We start from the raw sequence: 20,909 nt of genomic DNA on the forward strand, positions 1-20,909 counted from the left end.
TATTGAAACAGGGTTATTTATGACATTTTTTTGCGTTTGCTGTTTTTTTGTTTTTATTTTTCAGATTTATTTTAAAGAAGTTTTAACCTCGTTCGTTTTGCATCACATTCTTTTTTTGTTTTTTTTGTTTTTTTTCCATCACGTTCATGTTTTCTTTTGTTTTTCCGATTTTAAGAAATTTTAATATCATTTGCATCACGTTCGTTTTTTTTTTGGAGGGGGGGGGGCGATTTTTTAAAGAAGTTTTAACATTTTGTTTTTTATATAATATTTAAACAGGGTTATTACCTCGCTTATTCTTTTATTTTGATTTACCCCCCCCAACACACACACACCTCTAAACAGCCGGGCAACACCAGGTACCCCCACTAGTAACAAATAAAAGGTACTTGTGCACTTATGCTATCATGCTGAAATAATGTTATTATTTAGAAACCCATTCTTAACATTGGGAAGGGTGTTTTGTTAACTAATCTGTACTTTCACCTAACAATTAAATAAAAAAGATATTGTGAAACTTGAATTTATTTTTAACTCGTTGTCAAGACCATTTTTTGGAATCTGTAAAACAAACCCGTTTTTTTTTTTTGTTTTTTTTTAGGATATCTAAATAATAATAATTATTATTATTAAAAAACGGTAAAAAATGACAACAAAAAGGGAAACTTTTTTTTGTGGCGCAGTTGATAGACGTTGAATCTCTATGGTTCCAGGTGAGAATTGTCTGAAGATAGCGGTTTCAATCCTACCCAAAGCCGGCCAGAGGCTTACTTGGCAAAAAACATGGTGAGACGACAACAACTACGGAAGGCAGTAATTGCAGTGAATGCAGTCAGGAGATTCAGACTTCCTACCCGTCGTGGTTACCACCTGACGAAGGCCAGAGGAATAGTTGGCTGAAATGTCATGAAACAACTAAAAAAAGATGAGGATAATAGTCTGCAATAAATAAAATTGATAAATAATACTCATCTCAATAATGAATTCAAATTAAATAATGTTTTTTCAATCTTTACATTTTATACGTTATGTTTGGATACACATGCACAGGGTCAAATTTGATTGGATATGGCTGAAATTTTGCAGGCTATATAAGTATAAAAGTCCATCTTTACTGGACTTTGCTTCCTGTGGTCGGAAAAAAATAAATCAAAGTTACGATTGAGCAAAGTTGACGAAGAATATTTCAAAATTGATAGGATAAATTGGCATATATCATCCATTTTCATAAGATAATAGTTTCAGAATTATTTTCATGTATAATATGTAAATATTTGATAAATATTAATTGGCCGGAAATTTCTTTAAAATGTTATCTTTTATAAAAATTCAAATCCGTTTAACAGAAAAACGGCTTGCTTAATTGCTAATGCGCTGAGCTGACTGAAGTATTCCCTTAAAAATAGAAAACTGCTTTTCTGCTTTCGTCTTACTAAACTAGTCATTTTTTATTCTGAGTTTGTCAATTTAAAAAAAATTGTTTTCAAGTTTTTCAAATTTGATTTCCAAACAATACTATTTTGTTGTTTTTAACGCTTTTAGTACACATGTACTAAAAGCATTAAAAAACAACAAAATGTACTAAGTACATGCATTTAACTTCTTACTTGTATTTAAGGTAGAATTGTTTTTAGTCGTAAAAAAGCAAAAAAAAAAAGCAAATATCTAACAAATAAAAGGTACTTGTGCACTTATGCTACCATGCTGAAATAATAACGTTATTTAGAAACCCATTCTTAACATAGGGAAGGAAGGGTGTTTTGTTAACTATTCTGTACTTTCACCTAACAATTAAATAAAAAAGATATTGTGAAACTCAAATTTATTTTCAACTCATTGTCAAGATCATTTTTTCGAATCTGTAAAACAAACCCGTTTTTTATTTTTTAACAGAGGATATCTAAATAATGATAATAATAATCAGCCGGTTCAATAAAGAATTTCATTGTGATGCATTTTGTAAATTTTTACCTTGTTACCACCTTAACATTTTTAAAATGACTACCTTTTACGGTTTTGGGGTATGCTGAAAATGAATATCTCGTTTAAATTTTCTGCAAATAAGTAGCTTTCCGGATATTAAGCAATGTCATTTCTTATGTTATTGCTGGTGGCCATCTTGGTATGCACGTTTATGCATAGTTTCTCGGGGTTGTGTTTGCGTGTACCAAGATGGCCACCAGCGATAACATAAGAAATGACATTGCTTAATATCCTGAAAACTACTTATTTGCAGAAAATTTAAATACGATATTCGTTTTCAGCATACCCTAAAAACTATAGAAGTAATCATTTTAAATGTTAAGGTGGAAACAAGGTAAAAAATTACCGTTTTATTTCTTAGTTTACATAGTTGAATTTTCCGTAAAACAACAGAATAGAAATGACAAAAATTACCATCAACTGGTGAATATATAGTTGTTGCTTATCAGGATTCTTGGTATCCTGGTACAGTGAAAGCTACATCAAGGATTCATGTAGAGTATGATTTATGGTTGCATCTCAGAAAATAGGGGTATATTTTGGGTCAGATAGAGAGGATTTACAAAATTGAAAATTGGACTGGTCCCAAAATGCATAAGTTCTGGTTGACTATGGGAATTTCCATCTTTTACAGAAATCCAAAATCTATATAAAAAATTTTCTTTGATTTATTTCTGAGATTAATTCATATCTACTCAATTTTTTTTTGTTTTTCTTTGAGGGGAGTAGTAAATATCGGCCATGAATGCTCTTTAGGCATTCAATGGCTACATCCGAGATTAAGCTCTCCTTTGGTGAGGAGACAAAAAAATGCCTGCTCTCAATAAAGCTATATTAAAATACCACTATAATACTTAGTTTTGTTCATAAATAGACACCCACTGTATGATACCATGCGCTAGTTAAGAAAAAATTGAAATTTGTACATCTGAATTTATAATTCATGGCTTATGGTAAAGAGATACATCAGATTTGACTGAATAATCAGAAAGAGCACACAATTTTACATAAGAGTGCCAAGTTTCATGAGAATAGTTTGAAAAATAAATAAATGGTGGCGAAATTACCGAATTTCTTGAAATGTTGAGGTCCATAATTTCGCCCATTTTTTCTAAAGAAAAATGTCCACAAAAAGCATTACTTTTGGCATTTAAAATTCTCATAACTTTTGAACTACTGGTGGTATTTGCATAATTCAAACGGTTTTAAGCATCTCTCTTTTCATGCAAGTTAATAAAATAACAATTATCTAAAAAGAAAAAAAAAATAACTTGCAATGCTAATATATATATATATATATATATGCTGTAAATGTTCATTCCAACTATCACAAAAAAAAATGTAAATTTTAAACAAGTTATATATATATATATATATTTTTTTTTTTTTATTAAATTTGATGCTATTTTGGGATATATATACTAATTGTTAATATTAGTGAAAAAATGTTTTATGAAACAGAGGATGTTAACAATTAGTATTGATATCCTGTAAAATTGAGTCATAGGAAAGCCTTTAAAAAATATTTTAATGACCCCTGAAAATTGAGCCTTCTTTATGATCTACAGACCTCCCCCCTCAAACCCATGGTTTGAATTCTTGTAATGTAGAGCCAACCCTCTTTTCCTCAGAAAAGAAGGTCGCAGATTGCAGCGAACAAAACCCATGATGAGGAAAATAGTCCGATTAATCAACATAACACAAGCAATTTCTTGACTATTTGTAATAATTTTGTAGTTTAATAAGTATCATTATCCCAAAGCAAGGATGGTGCTCACATTTCCAAACAAACAAATCCTCTGAAGCAGCTATTTACACTCTATCTTCAGCTTTCTAACTGTGGTCATGTAGAAATCAAATTTTTCTCTGGCCGATAACTTCTGATGTATATCCTAATTTGGACAATCATAATCATCAATTGATTTTCTTTCTCTTGGTCAGAGGTCTGTATATATTTAATCATTGCTCTATTATTATGCTGACAGACGAATTTGGATTGAGTGGGAGGCCTAGCACTCGCCTTAATGCAGCACCACAAATCTAATATAAGAAAATAAAAAATGTATAAGTTGCAACTTGAAAACAATGAAAGCCTCCATCTAAAACCCCCACCACCACAGTTTGTATTATTATCCTAGTGAAGCAATCCCCGCAATAGAAAAATAAGGAACAAAAAGCATTGAGTGTTATTAATGTTTTATTCTGATCAAAATGATGATGGTGCAAAAGTTACCAGAGCAAACTGTCAGTTTGGTGTGACATGTTAGAATTTAGGTGTGTGTAGGGCGGAGGGAGGGCAACTTAGATGACTTTCACTTGTAATCTTCTGTTTTTCTCTATGGGTTAAGTAGATTAGACTCACAATCCTTAGTATGAGATCTTGTCTAGAAGAAAGAAAGCACTGAAATAACACTTGCAACCAGATAGATAAGTATCTGACATATCCTACGGTATATCCAAACAATCATTATTTACCTGATAGTGTTGATCTTGTTCTTTACAATGTATGATTGACTTAAAAACGAATACATGTTCAGAGGTCATCTGATAATTTGGACTGTAACCCTCATTATAAAGAAATTAGCGTATTATTGTAACCAACCTTGTTTTGTTTTTTTGTTTTGTTTTGTTTTTTCTGACAAGGAATGGTTCAAATTTAAATTAACCACATATTTGTCTTGTTTGTCACTTGATTTCTCAAGTCTTGAACAATGCCATTCAAGTGAATAGGATTGAATGTCTATTCTGGTCACGTCAGAATGTCCTATTTTTTATTGAAATCGTAACACGACACCTCATCAGGTGGTCTTTATGGTATAAAAATAAAATGGTGTTAACAAGAGCAATATCTTTTTTTTAATCTCTAACCTGTGTTTTTAACAAAATATAGAGGTAGCACCGGCACTAGTAGTTCGTTACCTCCACACTCAATCTATAATAAAGGTTCCTCATGGGGAGATTACTCTTTTTAAATGAAGCAATGTTAGCTTTTTATCATCATCAGTAATCAGAATATTCCATTTTTATGAATTTTTCAGCCTAAAACTTTAACATAGTTAACTGGACAATATTAGAGAGAGGAAAATTAATGTTGACTTTTTTACTAATATTTGAAATGTAAAGGAAAACTTTAATCGATACATGCGGATACGTCACCCTATAAGTAAAACCTGACCAAATATTTAAAATAACATAGTATTCAGCATCAAAATAAAATCCCTTCGACACAGCTATACACTGGCTCATACAAGGAATGGTGCACCTTCTCCTAGTGATGTTAACGTCAATAACAAAACTTAGCTGGATACTCCACCAGACTAGATGAATTCTTGCCCTTGAATCCAGCACAATTCAGAAAAGATCATGGGATAAACGATAACCTAATTTAATGGCTGATTGGGGAGAAGAAAATGCGTTCTTCATTTCCTTACTAATTCAACATTTGAAAGGTGGAGGAGAATCTTGATTGGACAGTTGGATATGTGTCATATCGAAATTGTTAGCCCCAGAAAGTGGTTCCTTGATTTCTGAGAACTTATTGAAGTAAAATGAAAATAAAAGACAATGCTGTTTTTCTTTGCTATTAAATACTGGATTGTCCAAAAAGTTTTTTTTGTCAGTTTACAAGGTATCTAAACATCACTGAGTTCATGCAATTCATTTTCTACGGATGATTTGCAAATCTTGAATGTCTGCAATTTGTCTGGTTGTCAAATCACAATCTCATTCAACTATGGTTTTCACTTGGTTACTGTCAGTCATTTTTGATTTCCCAGAGTGCGGTGGGGGGGGGGGGCATTTTTTGCTAAAAAATTATAAACAATCTATAATAATTTGAAATTGTATTTTTAATGTTGCCCACACTGAGGATTGAAGCTTTAATCTCGAGAAGAGTGTCACTTACAACTGGATTTTACCTAGTACTGTATTCACTACACCAGGGGTTCATAGTTCAATAGTTGCGAATTACTTAGCACTTCTACCTAGTCATGGCTGACAGAACAAGAGCATACTACTCCCATGGATTAAATAAAAAGGTTCTGTTCAAAATTCTATGCAGAGTCCTAGGTTTGACAAGATACACTAAAGATTGACGCTTACATAGATCGAAACGTTGTGCAAATAACATTCAAGATGAGAACAGTACTCTAAATAGTATCAAACAAATTATCAATTCTCATCTCAAAAATTCAGAAACAGTGTTTATTTTATTCTTATAAAATGCATTAAAGGAATATGTCACCATGAGTTTCAAAATAAATCCTATTAATCTTTGATTGTTTAGTTTTCTTGGGTAGACAAATATTTGTAATCTTTTACTTCTATTCTTTTGTGTGGCCAACTAAGATTTGTTTGGTGGTGGTAGTATATGTATGCCTTTTTAAATGTTGACAAATATAGCTAAACTCTAGAAGGTGTGAATTCTTCTCTACAAGAATCAGCATGGTTGGGGTTACAAGTAAGTAGTGTAGGTTCAATGGAAGTGTATTGTTTCTTTAGTGCTTCTACAGTTTTTATAGTTCTTTTTTTTTATTACTTGTATTTCATTATGGCAAACGATTGCATTGTAATATTTATGTCTTGTGCTGAGTGAGATCATTACATTCGATCAGTATGTGTTTCATTGTATAAGGCATTTAGCACACTATAATTGTGGTCCTCCTTGCTTAAGGAAAAATGGGTTAGTAAACTTTGACCGATGCATGATAGGCATAAGGCAACTTTTATTTTCTGAGGTTTTTTTAAAGGCCTGCTTCTGTTTATTGCATAAATTTATTCCCCCCCCCTCCCCGAATGTACTTTTTAACCACTTCTCCAGGGGCAGAGTTAGACTAAGTCTGTTCTTAATGTGGAGAAAATTCAGCTCCTATCGCATAGTGATACTTTGGATGAGGACATGAATAAAAATTGGCCGGTCTAGAATGATTTATCTCTCATCAATCGATAACATAATAGATACTACACTTTATTCTTAGTCAAAAGGCCAAGAATTTTGTCTTCGGTCTCTATGGACATGTCTGAAACCGATTGTGGGTAAAATCTGCTTGATTTCCTTCAATACCAATTGTTGAGAATAAGAACCCACAAGGGAGATAACTGCAAACTTTTAAATTTATTTCTTAGCACATAGAAAATGCATTTTGCATGCAAAAACATCCAAGCATTGCAGAGAAGTGATTTCAGTGATGCTTCCAACATACAAACTGTATTAGATATTCTCTCAAAAAGCTGTCGTTGAATATTAGACATTTGTGAGTTTTCATTTTGTTACCGCATGCCTTCCAGACTTCCCCAAAACAAAATATAGTTTTATTCTTGATGCAGCCTAAATAAGCACATTCTCATTGAGCATGGAGCACTTGTATCAGCTATCGCCCAGGTTGACTTGAGTCGACTTCCTCCCAAGCAAGTACATCATTTCTGATTATCGCAGCAGACTTTTACTGATACTGAGCTAATTCACATAATGTGTTTACCTAATCCTGGTTCCATAATCAAAGACCAACAACTTGTGAACCTGATAGGGTAGACCGCACAATGGAAATAGTTTTCACATGCGTGCATTTACTTCATTCGTCATTGTTGATACTGTTTTGGGTCACCGAATCATATCTTTTTGAGAAATTTTCCTTGTTAACTAAACTTAATAGATAATGGGTTAATTTATCTCCCTTTTTAAACCCTATTCTGAATAATTGTCTTTTCAATTCAATGTTATTTGAAATCTAGCATAGTATATATTTATTTTTGCATATTTATTTCCTTATGCATAGCTGTTTAACAATGATAGCCATCAAAATTTCTTATTCTTTAATACACTTAAAACAAAATTATTAGAAATTCTGTGTTGTCAATTAAACCTATACATTTTATGATTCAAACTGAAGCATGACTGACCTCATCTTTAAAAAAAAAAACTACTATTATAGAAAATAGATTAGAAAAAAAAATGTTTACTTTTGAAAGATTTTATTGAACTAATGTTATTTTTAAAATTTTAATTTTTTTTTTTTAACTTCTGTTATAGATTTCCCCCATGAACATGCCTCGAACAATGGTTGCAAGTCCTTGCCTGCATATCACATAAGTCCGTGGTTGGCAGCGGCAGTACCAAATGTCCTCAATGCTCCGGTAGCAGCCATGAATCCAGGTACAAGCATTAATTTTGATGCCAATGCCTTACAGACGCAGGATGAGGCGGAGTTCCAGAAGGAAGAACAGCAACAGATGGAAGAGGTTAGCAAATTTTTTAAAAAATTTTCTTAATTTTATGAAAAATTATAATTTACATGACCGAAAGAGGTATTTAAGCACTTAATTCCAATTTCAGTCACATAAATTATTTAAAGTTGAAAAAAAAAAAAAAAAAAGACACATACACTCAAGTAAGAATATTTTGTGTTTTTTTTTTCCACAATAAAGACCTTCTCTCTTTACATGAGCAGCAGCAGTCTTTTTCTTTATTTGTCTAACCAACAACAAAATCACATGCCAACAAGTTGGCACCCAAAAACCAAAAATCATCTTTTATTCTTCCACGTTAAACTTCCAACAGTGCCTAAATTTGAATAATTGCATTCTTGTATCAGGTTCATGCACCACCGCATCCCTACAGCAGACACATGCAAGTTGTGGACATTCATTTCTGTCTTTCCACACCATTACTAAATTTTAGTAATTATTATTGACCAATAAATGATCTACATTTTCTGGTTATTATATAAAAAGATGAGCAATTTGTTTCATTTTAATTTTAAATGGATTTGTCATAAACTACTCAGCGTTGCTCAGGACGTTTTAGTTTAATTTTTGTTTCATTAATTGTCGTCTTTTTTTTTTTTTTTTTTGCTTTAAATTCTTGAGACATTATTTACATTTTTAGAACTTGTATCCTTACTAACCTATAAGGTGTTACCACTGTCCATCAAGAGAAGAATTTATCAGACATGTGTTTGCAGTGTAATGATGTATGTCAGTGAAACCTGGTCAATGAGGGTTGAGGACATGCGTTGCATGGAGATAAATGATATGAGAATGATACAATGGATGTGCAATGCAAATCTTAAAAACTGATAATGTCAGAGGAAAATGAAATCTGGACAGTATTGGGATATGTGTACAGATTTTGATCGCATGGCCATGTTGAAAGAATGGTTGAGAGTTCTTTGGTTTGGTAGATATAAAACAATTGAGGTATCCGGTCCAGTTTATATAGGAAGCCCAAGGAAAACATGGGAGTAAGTGCTAAAAATAAAAAGACCTAATCAGATAAGTTAATTTTGAGTCTCTTAACCATATCCTCAGTAATTACTGCCTTTCATAGTTGTTGTTGTTTCATTATTGTAGAGTTGAATGTAATAATCAAAGAAGAAAGCACCCGCGCGTGTGTGTGTGTGTGTGTGCGTGCATTGTGTGATTATACAGCTTACCTTTTGGATGGGATCTGAGAGAGAGAGATTAAAGATGGCAGCCATGGATTTATAAGGTCTAGTCTCGTGGAATAACACGAGATCTCATCGTCCACTGCACACGTATGCAAATGGAATGGAGTCAGTTTTCTAATAAAATGCCTGCTGGCAGAGGCGGTTGGCAGAACACGTGCTGGAAGTTGAGAGAAAGTTGACAGTGACAAATTCTAGCTGAACTTTTGCTTATTGTATTTATTTTATTTTTTTTTTTTTTGCTGTTTACCAACCCATTTAACTGCAATTAAATTTTGCCCAACTAATCCTCTGGCCTGCTTTGGGTAGGATTGAAGCCACTATCTTCAGACAATGCTCACCTGAAACCATAGAAATTTAATGCCTCTATCCACTGGGCCCCAAACAACAAATATGAAGATGAGGATAACGGTGCAAAAATAAAATAAATTAATCCATAAATTACTCCTCTCAAAGGATTCCAATAAAATAATGATATATAATAGGCTTCTCTTAGTGGACCTCCCCTCATCTCCCAGGGTATTAATAATAATAAAATTTAATTTCTAAAATGTTATTTAAGAATTAAAAATAATCCTGCTAAAAAAATTGATTTGTTTAAAAAAAGAAAAAAAAGGCCTAGATCACAGAAAGTGTAACAAAAATGAAAATAAAAATTTGGGGGCAGTGCTGGATAGAGACAGCTAGTTTTTCCTGATAAAATGTATCCAGTCTAATTAAAAATAATTTAACTAGGTGTTTGAGTTAATACCTGATAGAACAGTGGTTCTCAATGTTTAGGGGATTTTAGGGAATTGGCACCCTGCAGACACAAACTGTTCCAGTGACACAAAAAAGAAAGGTCATGTTGAATTTTCTCTCCACTAGCGTTGGTATTATTATAGTATGAATGTGCATTTTGGATCTGAAATTGAGGTGGGGGATCATTCTGATATATGATGAAAGAGTTAATGGACTAAAAATGGTTGAAAATCACTGTTCTGTACTAATACATTGATAGAACATGTAGGTTTATTAAATGACCAAAGAACTAATACACATTTTTTAAGTAAAATTAATCTTAATTTGTGCGGTGTCCCATGTGAGTGGCTAAAGTTTAAAATGTTTTTAGTTGATATATTTTTTTGTATAAAAAATACAAAGTCTAATTAAAAAATGATTAAACTAAATTTCTTTAGTATTGTAATCATTAAAATTTTCAACTTGAACTGTTTTATGAAAAACTACTTAAAACCCTATATTAAGTTCATCATATGTACAAGTTATCCTTTTTCTTTAAGATGGGTCTATCTTTATATGTATAAAGACACAATATCACACACACGAAATTTGGAGATCATCAATATTTTTTCACATAAAAAATAAATTGCTAGTCATTAAAAATAGTAATCTAACCTGAAGGGGAAAACAAAACTTTTAACTACACAAGAGAAAGAATTGTACATTTATAAATCTAAATTTATTAGAATAAAATTTTCTCAAAAAAAAAAAAAAAAAATTTGCAAGTCGAAATCAAAGAATTTCACTACATTTGCTCATTTTTATTCTCTAAATGCTAGGCTGGATTGATGATACTCACTTTTACTGGATTATCTATCAATTATTTTTCATGGTTGTGAATTTAGAAAGTTTTTAATGAGTAATTATTAGTAAATAAAAATGCAAATTATTAGCATTTTTACATTTTTAATTTTTGTTTCCAGCTCCGGGAGCTTCTGTCTAATGCCTTCGACAATCTTACAGAAGATGGATTATCCGTTTCATCTAATGATGACGATGAAGAAGGTGAATTAAGCAGAGAGGGAAGTTTCAAAAATAATAAAAAGCAGAGGTAGGTGTTTACTGATTTCTGTTGTAAAGTATATTTTCATAATATGACTAAATAAAATGATGTATAGTGTGTATTATCTATATATTAATATAATAGTGTGTGTGTTCTTTTGTGTGTCACACTTTCTGGCAAATTTCATTGGTTAAGATTTAAGAACACAAGCTATCATATTAATATATAGATTATACTAAATGTGATTTGGTGAATGTTTAATGAGATCCTGGGCATAATCCCCTCCTTTTTTTTGGAGTAGAGAGGATGATAGTCTGACGTGTTTACTTCCGGTGATGACGTCATTATCTTCTGTTAAAAAAGATGCATGTAATATATTTATGTTATGTTTTTTTTTTTTTTTTTACAAGGGTGTCACCACTTATCAAGGCCCAGAGGCCACTCGAGGATAAGGGTTAATAGGTATACATTAGTCATTGTGATTTTAGCATAGTAAACTGTAGGAATTTCGAAACTTGGATTACTTAGGGGAACGATTCAATTAGAACTTGTTCACATTGGACTTTTTTTTTTTTTTTTTTTTTTTTTTCATAGGTATCACCTCATTATCGAGGCCACTCAAGGATAAGGGTTAAAGAGTGTACAGTAGAAATTGGACAATATAATAATCATTAGTAATGAAAATTTGTTAAATTTGATAAATTATATGGAACGGCTGATCAAGAACTTATTTACGTTAGACTTGAAGACAACCATATTGTAGTCAGCCGGAAAGCAGGAAAACGGAAGACAATTCCACAGGCGTGCAGTTCTAATAAAAAAGCTTTGTTCATGGAATCTACGTTTAGGTTTAGGCACAGATAAAGAGTGGGGGGAATTATTGATAGTGTTTACAGCTAGACGAGTGTTTCTTGTGAAAGTTTTGTGAGGGGGGGGACCATAGATTGAAGCTCAGTCGAACACTTTCCATGAAAATAACGATACATCAGAGAAAAACTCGCAACATTTCTTCTGTGAGATAGAGGTTGCAAGGAAGAGAAAAGGACATCTCCTACGAGGCTACGAAGTCTATTTTGAACTCTATCAAGGCAGGCCAAGTCCTTTCTAGCAGCTCCTGCCCAGATGTGGCAACAGTATTCCATCCTTGGACGTACCTGGCTCTTATATAGATAGAGAATTGCATCAGCAGTGAGATATCTACTGGATCGATAGAAAGATCCCACCATTTTTCCAGCGGCCTTGGCAACAGATTTGATGTACGTGTTCCATTTAAGATCAGGAGTAATGGTCAAGCCCAGAAGCTTGTCAAAACTTGAGGCCTCCTGAAGATGAGAGCCATTCATTTCAATTGATGCCAGATGTGGATCAGAATGTTGATGATGTAAAGAGAGAAGCTTGGTTTTAGATGCATTAAAAGTAACCAGCCACTCCTTTCCCCATTGTACTACATGCTCAAGATCAGAGGAGAGAGAATTGGAGAGAACTTGGTCGTTTACTGTCTTAGATGTGCTACCATAAATGGTAGTGTCGTCAGCATAAATGTCTACAAATGATGTAAGGATGTGATTTGGAAGATCATTAATGTAGATCAGGAAAAGAGTTGGGCCCAGGATGGACCCCTGAGGGACACCGGCATTAATACTGTGGGCTTCTGATTTTTGCCCCTCAACTACTACTCTTATGAACCTATCAGAAAGAAATGATTTAATAGTTAAGACATTTCCAGCTATACCATAGCTAGAGATCTTATGAAGTAAACCTTTATGCCATACCCTATCAAAGGCCTTAGATATGTCAAGAGCAATTGCCCTAGAAAGGTTGCCTCCGTCGAGAGATTTGCTAATCCTATGAGATATAACTGTAAGCACATCTGCTGTAGATCTAGCAGAACGGAAACCATATTGAGTGTCACTAAGAAGATTATTTTTGTTGAGATGGTTGATTACTCCTCTATTTAACACAGACTCCAGCAACTTACTCATGACGCACAGGAGACTTATTGGCCTGTACTGAGAGGGGGATGAGCGATCACCTGAATTCTTAAATACAGGGCATACTGATGAAATTTTCCAGGGAGATGGGAAACTATTCTCCTTAAGACAACGTTTAAATAGTTTTGTAAGTATGGGCGCTAGTTCAGGTTGAAGTTTTTTGAGTACTATAATTGGAATACCGTCTGAGCCAGTTGCTTTACTGGAATCAAGGTTTTTGATTAGCTTGGCAACATCACGTACAGATATATGTATATCACATAGTGTGTTTTCAGATACAGGAGGAAATATTGGGGGTTGGCGGCCTTGATCGCAAAAGGTAGAATTAGCTGCAAAGTTCTTGACAAAGAGTTTGGCTTTGTCTGATGCTGACGAGATTACCTCAGGTCCATTGATGATAGTTGGAATGGAGCGCACACTTCTGTTCAGAATTCTGTTTGCTATTTGCCAAAACTGGTGGGAACCCAGCCGCTGCTCAGCTACTTTGGACTTAACAGATTGAGCATACAACCATCTTGCGCTCTTTATTACTTTCTTACAATGGTTGCTGGCAGTCCTGAAAGCGGCTTTAGTTTCCATACATCTATTACGTTGAAAACAGTGGAAAAAGTGATTTCTGTGCGCAATGGCAGCAGCACATTCTGGAGAGAACCATGGCTGGCTGTTAGGTTTTTGCTGAAACTTTTTCGAGGGTATGAAACGATCAATACCTACAATTAACCATTCCGTCAGGTCTAATACTATAGAGGACACATCCTTTTTAAATATGGAATGCAGAGGTAGATCAGTTATAAATTTACGGAAGCTATCCCAGTCAGCCTTAGTGTATCGATATACTGTACGATGGAGAGGTACGTCTGGGGACTTATTACATTACATTTTTATCTTAATTGATACAACAGAGTGGTCGGAAGATCCAAGAGGCGACAGAACAGAAACTGAACATAGTTCAGGGCAAGTTGTGAGAAAAAGGTCTAGTAGGCTCGCATACTGGCCGTCATTGTCGGGCACACGGGTGGGTTCCTGAACAATCTGAGTGAGGTCATAGGCAATGGAGAAATCATGACAGAACCTCCCCTCATCATCGGTCTTGTTTGAGTGGGTCAACCATTCGACGTTGTGAACATTGAAATCTCCACATACGTGAATGTTAGCTGAAGGATAAGCAGATAGGACTTGGTCAATTTTCTCAGATATGCTTTTAAATATAGTAACTCCGCTGTTGTGGGGGCGATAGAGAGTAAATAAAAATGCCGTAGTGTGAGCTAAAGCAACCCGGAAGCACATATAGGGTAAGTTAGGATCTTCCCTGGAGATGTCCCTACGACATGGAAAGCTATCTTTAATATAGGCACATATTCCATGCCCATGGCGATCTTGGGGGTCAGATTTAGAAGTTAAGTTAGAGTATCCTGTAATTGCAAACTCTTCTAGGGAAATAGCCTGTCCAATGCCAGTTTCACTTAAAAATAAAAGGTCTGGTTTAGTCTCCTGTAATTGGGTTTCAACCTCTGGAAGGTTAGAACGTAGACCCCTGATGTTGGAGAAGGAGACATGGTAGTAGGGGTCTACGTTGGAAGTTGGAGAACCGGGTTTAATCGTGTATTTTTTCTTGAAACTTGTCATGATGAAATTTTGAAATTTGTGGACTAGGTCGTCAGATTTACTTAGAGCAGGACAGAGAGGGGAAATTAAGAGAGAAAAAGAAACAAAGAATATTTTTTTTTTTTATTTGTAGCTAATGATAAGGTAAAGCCGTAACAATTACCCACTAGTATGGCATCGAGAGGCCCCACCAGAAGCTACTGCATGGTCCAGAATCCATTCACCAAATGGCAATACAGCAGCCCCAGTACTTTGCACCTGCTGATAGGACAGCCTCCTTAGTGGTTAATCCAAGGTTCGGGTCCCTGACTATCAGGCGGATAACGTCAGCCCAGACAAAACGTTTACCTCCAGCACCCTTACTAGTGACATGGCTACAATGATAGACATAGAAACAGAAAATTTCCGCCATCTCAGCCAACTGTTCGCACAAAATACTGCCAACCTAGAAAACAGCTTTTTCTTCTCCCTTTGTCAGAAAAATCACTCATTAAAAAATGAGGACTGAGGGACAAATAAGAAGAAGCGAGAGTAACAGGAGCTGCCGATAACGCATCCACAATGCGTTTTCTACTCTCCATAAAAAAAAAAAAAACCTATTAAGTATTATACTTAATAAAAGTCCAACAGACGTGTTTAAGGGAAATATGGTGATAGATTCCCCTCACACGAACTAAAAATGAGTACAATTCGTAATCTATTTTTGCAATCAACTCGGTAGATAAATAAACATTTTTTTTTTTTTTTTTTTTTTTTTTACAAAGGCGTCACCACATTATCAAGGCCCAGAGGCCACTCAAGGATAAGGGTTAAAGAGTGTACAGTAGAAATTGGACAATATAGTAATCATTAGTAATGAAAATTTGGTAAATTTAATAACTTATATGGAACGGCTCATCAAGAACTTATTTACTTTAGACTTGAACACAACCATATTGTAGTCAGCCGGAAAGCAGGAAAACGGAAGACAATTCCACAGGCGTGCAGTTCTAAGAAAGAAGCTATGTACGAGAAAAAAAAAAGCTAGCATTTAATAAAACAAAAATACACAAATTTAAATGCTGAAATAAAATGGAGTTATTAATATTTTAAATCTAAAATAAAAAGCATGATTAAAATTGAAATCAGTTATCTCAACAAAAACAATTCCGTCTCCAAATTGCAAATTGTAGTGAATAAAATTGAGTCAGTAGCGTTCAAAACATTTTTCTTTTTTAAATTAACCGTTAAAAGAAAGCGTGATTTTATTCTGAACTTAAGCTAGTCACGTTTTAAGAAGCTTACGATGTAAAAGAAAAGGCGGATGGGGGGGGGGGGTCTTCCGAAAGTAAGTTGGTGACGTTAAAGTAATTTCGAGATAAGATGGAAGCCGGTATTGGACGAGAAAAAAAGCTAGCATTTAATAAAACAGAAATACACAAATTTAAATACTGAAATAAAATAAATGTACTACATTGACATAAGATGTCATATTCCAAAAATCACATGGATGTACTGCTGATTCCAAAAATTATGTAAATAGATCAGTGCACGCTAGGGGCTTATTTGTAACATTCCAAAAATCACATAAATATATCAAGTAATCCTGAGTTCATCCTTAATGTCTTCATGACAGTAATTGCAAGAACTGTTAAGGAGGGAGTGAATTTAAAGTCACTAGAATACTGAGACTGGTACTATACTCAGAAATTCATGTTTAAGTAATGGTTGCCTAATCCATAACCGTGTTAATGTTTTTATGTATTAATTTCGAAAAGCTGCTGAAACAATTTATGATTCAAACATTACTTTATTTCAAGTATATTTTTAAACGTGCAGTGAAATCGGTCCCGGAAATGGCTGAAACCGTTTCCGCGTTAAACATTACCTTATTTCATGTATATTTTTAACAGTGGGGTGGGGGGTATGAAGTCAGTCCTGGAAATAGCTGAAACAGTTGACGATTAAGATATTACATTATTTCATGTATAGTTTCAACAGTGGGTTGGGGATATAAAGTCAGTCCTGGAAATGGCTGAAACAGTTTATGATTTAAACATTACTTTATTTCATGTATATTTTTAACAGTGGGGTGGCGGACATGAAGTCAGTCCCGGGATTGGATGAGAGCAGAATACCTAGCATCACCCAGGATTAAATGAGATAGGTGGAAAACATATAGTAGCAGAATACTCAGCATCGCCCGGGATCGAATGAGATAGGTGGAAGATATATACTAGCAGAATATGCAGCCTCACTCGGGATCAGATAAGATAGGTTGAACATATATACTATGAGAATACCCGGAATTGATTGGTGTATTTGTAATGAAATAATCAGTCCAGGGAACATCAAAGTTATTATTTTAGTAAGGGGAGGCGATAATGTGGGTCAAAACTATGAAAAATGATTGTCTAGATTAATAACATATCCAAGAATTATGAAAAATGATGAAATGTAAGTTAATGGATATGGTGTGTTTGTAATGAAATAATAAGCCCAGGAAATATATCAAAGTTATTATTATAGTAAGCGGGGGGGGGGGGTACAGTTTTAACAAAAGGGCTAGAATAATATGATGATGTTTTCATTCACGCTGAATGCCCACAGAATAGTCAGCAGCAATATATTACATATGAAAGATGCCGCTGTGGAATTTCCACAAGTCCCGCTAGTTATTATATATATATATATATATATATATATATATATATATATATATATATATATATATATATATATATATATATATATTTCATTTTATATAGTTATCTACAAACAGTAGTTTCACTGTTTACAGCTCATCAGTGCAGCTAGACAAGCAAGTACTTCAAGCCGGGATCAAAACTCGACTGTTGAGTTGACATCATGCAGTACTCACCCATTGTAAGTGAAATGTCAGTGTCAACAAGCATCTTTTCATATATATATAATCTCCCCACATGCACACAAAAGTTAGTGAGTAAAAAAACAAAACCTGACCTTTCCTAGCCTCTAAATAAAACCATTTCAAGTGGATAGGGAGAGTAAATAGCAAGTCGAACAAGTCTGTTTTAAAATGTATTTGAAAAGGACCCCCCCCCCATGCTAAATAAAAAAAGTTAAGTTTCTTTTCTTGCTTTTTTTTTTTCTTTTTGTCTTTGTCATCAAAAATGAAAAGTTTAATTACTGACATAAGTCTATGATTTTATACGAACATTAGTGCAAACACTGGTAGAGCATACTGTTTTTATAATTTTTGATAGAGGCTGTACGTTATTATATTAACTTTGTTCATACATTGTAAAATCTATTCCCACCCGATAAAAAAACATAACTGAAATGATGTTGCTATGTAGACTAAAAGTGTTTCCACCATTTCAGTACAGTTTTAATCAAATGACTGCGCTGCACAACTACATACATAAATCAGGGAATTAAATGATTCCAATCCAAACTCCTATCATCTTTCACATCCAATATCAGCTTACTTTTTTCTCCATAATGTAATCAAATAGATTTATTTATGGGGTTGATGCATGTCCATTCAATGCAGCAACCTCGAGTTTGTTTGGTTGTTTCCTTTGCCTCAGCTGACCCACATAATTTTACTATTTAAACAAATTAGCTGCTGAACCTCCTCCTCCTAAAATATGCTCAAAAACCAGTTTTTATAATTATTAGATGTAATTTCTACTATAATCATATTTAATGACTTCTACTTAACTGAATGGTACCTTGCCAATTTGGTTTGGTTGTTTTCTTTTACTGCACAGTCACTGTTTTCATGTAATTTAATGTGGAATCCAGTCACTTTCTTAATATTTTCTTCTTTCATGATCTCTTTAAATATTCACGTGTAAATGTTTTATATATGAATAGTTTATTTGTTTTATAGGCAAATATTTTGCTAATAGTCTGAAAACGATAGTCTATTTTTTTTTTTTTTTTTTTTTTTTTTTATTACATTTTCACTCCAAACAAGGCAAATTGCCACTTTGGTGTAGGGGGCTACTATCAGGGGCAACAACTACTGGGGTACTATGTAGGGATTTGGGCAGCAAGGTGTCGGTTCACGTTATACTTGAACTTCTGCACGTCAGTACTGTTGGGGAAGCAGGGACCTGGAATGGAATTCCAGAGTCTAGCGGTTCTGGGGAAGAAACTATTGAAGTAAAAAGATCTTTTACATCTAGGGATCTCTACAGTGTGGGGGTGGGATTTAGCAGCCTGTCGGGTTTGTCGAGGGTGCTCACGTCGTGGGGGCACAAGTGATTGCAGTTCGTCAGAGCATTCACCACTAAAATACTTGTAGAAAAGGCAGAGGGATGCAACATTTCGTCGATGGGACAGAGGCTGAAGCTTAGATGCCAGTTCAGGGCCTATCAGGTTTGCGACTCTCTTTTGAACCTTGTCAAGGAGCGAGAGACTAGTAGCAGATGCACCAGCCCAGATGTGACAGCAATACTCCATACATGGGCGAATGGTGGCCTTATAGAGGTACAGGATACTTTCGGGTGTTAGTAGTTTTCTAGCACGGTAGAGAGAGCCCACCTTTCTTGCAGCGGCCCTGGCAATGCCTTCAATGTAATTGTTCCAACTCATGTTTCCTGTGAACATTAGGCCAAGGAGTTTGAAAGATGGACTCTCAGATAAAGAGTCATTGGCCATTGCTATGGGTGGTAGAGAGGGTTTCTTGTAATTATTGAATGAAACTAGTTTAGTCTTGGCAGCATTGAACGCGACCAACCACTTTTGTCCCCATTCCACTACAGATTGGAGGTCTTCCTCTAGTGTTTCTGCCATTTCTTTAGAAATGTGTTCATTCGTCTTCCTGTCGTGCCTGCCATAGAGTGTAGTGTCATCAGCATATATACCCATCTGAGAGGCAATGTTGTCGGGGAGGTCATTTATGAATATCAGGAACAATAGAGGTCCAAGGATAGAACCCTGGGGCACCCCCGCATTTATATCATATTGTTTAGATGTACGACCGTCGAGGACAACCTGGATTTTTCTCTTCTCTAAGAAGGATTTAATTATGTTAAGTATTCTACCAGTGATACCGTATGATCTGATTTTACTGAGGAGACCCTCATGCCATACCCTGTCAAAAGCCTTAGATATATCTAGAGCTACCGCTCTGCCCTCCCCCGCTTTGTCCAGTGAATGGTATATACGTTCAGAGATCACAGTTAGGATGTCTGCTGTGGAACGGGCTTGTCTAAATCCATATTGTTTGTTAGTCAGTCGTTTAGCATCTGTAAGATGATGGACTAGAGCATGGTTAATTATGGTCTCAAATATTTTGGCAAAAAGTGGGAGGAGGCTAATGGGGCGATAATTTGATGGGTCTGTCCTTTCGCCAGAATTCTTGAATACTGGTACAACAGAAGCAGTTTTCCAACAGCCCGGAAAGCAAGCTTCATTAAGGCATTTGTTGTAGAGTTTGGAGAGAACTGGAGCTACTTTGGCTGAGCACTTTTTTAATAGCACAGCTGGGATAAGATCGGGTCCACATGCTTTTGAGGTGTCAAGGTTTTTTATGATAGCATGCACCTGAGCAGGGGTGGTTTTCAGATTGTCTAGTGTGGCGTCTGTCCGCATAGGAAAGTCAGGTAGGGGGTGGTTGGAAGGGTCCAGTGTGGAGTTTGAGGCAAACCGACTGGCAAGCATGTTAGCCTTGTCGGTTGCTGAGGAGACAACCTCGTGATTGTTGGTTAGTGGGGGAATTGTTGATTGCCCATTATTTACTACGCTGTTGTAGATTTTCCAGAAGTCTCGAGTTCCTAGTTTTTGTGCTTCGATGCGCTTTTTAGTGGTTTCCGTAAATTCTCTCTTAGCTGTCGCTATTTCTTTCTTAACATTATTTCTAGCTTCTATATACTTCAGTCTGTTTGAACTAGACTGATGTCGGTTAAACCTACGGTATGCATGCTGCTTTTGAGCAATGGCAGTTGCACAAGTTGACGTAAACCATTGGGGAGAGTGGGGCTTACTATAAAATTTCCGCATGGGAACATGCGCTTCGATTGCAGTTTTGAACCAGTCAGTGGTCTCGTTTGCACATTGTTCAGCAGGGAGAGAGAAAATATTTTTCCATGGAGCATCTCTAATTAGTTCCCTGATGGCTTCCCAGTCAGCCTT

General features: G+C 34.9%; 1 protein-coding gene across 2 annotated transcripts in view; it reads left to right on the forward strand.

Annotated features, from left to right (window-relative positions):
- Positions 1 to 20,909, forward strand: part of LOC145277730 (uncharacterized) — a 146,238-nt gene that overhangs the window by 48,476 nt on the left and 76,853 nt on the right. For both annotated transcript variants that reach the window (XM_080129434.1, XM_080129435.1), the window contains exons 2-3: positions 8,012 to 8,220; positions 11,129 to 11,256. In XM_080129434.1, the coding sequence (XP_079985560.1) occupies positions 8,012 to 8,220; positions 11,129 to 11,256 (337 nt within the window). The remainder of the gene's footprint in view (positions 1 to 8,011; positions 8,221 to 11,128; positions 11,257 to 20,909) is intronic.

The sequence above is a fragment of the Euprymna scolopes genome, chromosome 6 (genome assembly GCF_053919585.1).
Source record: "Euprymna scolopes isolate OS-2025 chromosome 6, ASM5391958v1, whole genome shotgun sequence".
Taxonomy (NCBI): domain Eukaryota; kingdom Metazoa; phylum Mollusca; class Cephalopoda; order Sepiida; family Sepiolidae; genus Euprymna; species Euprymna scolopes.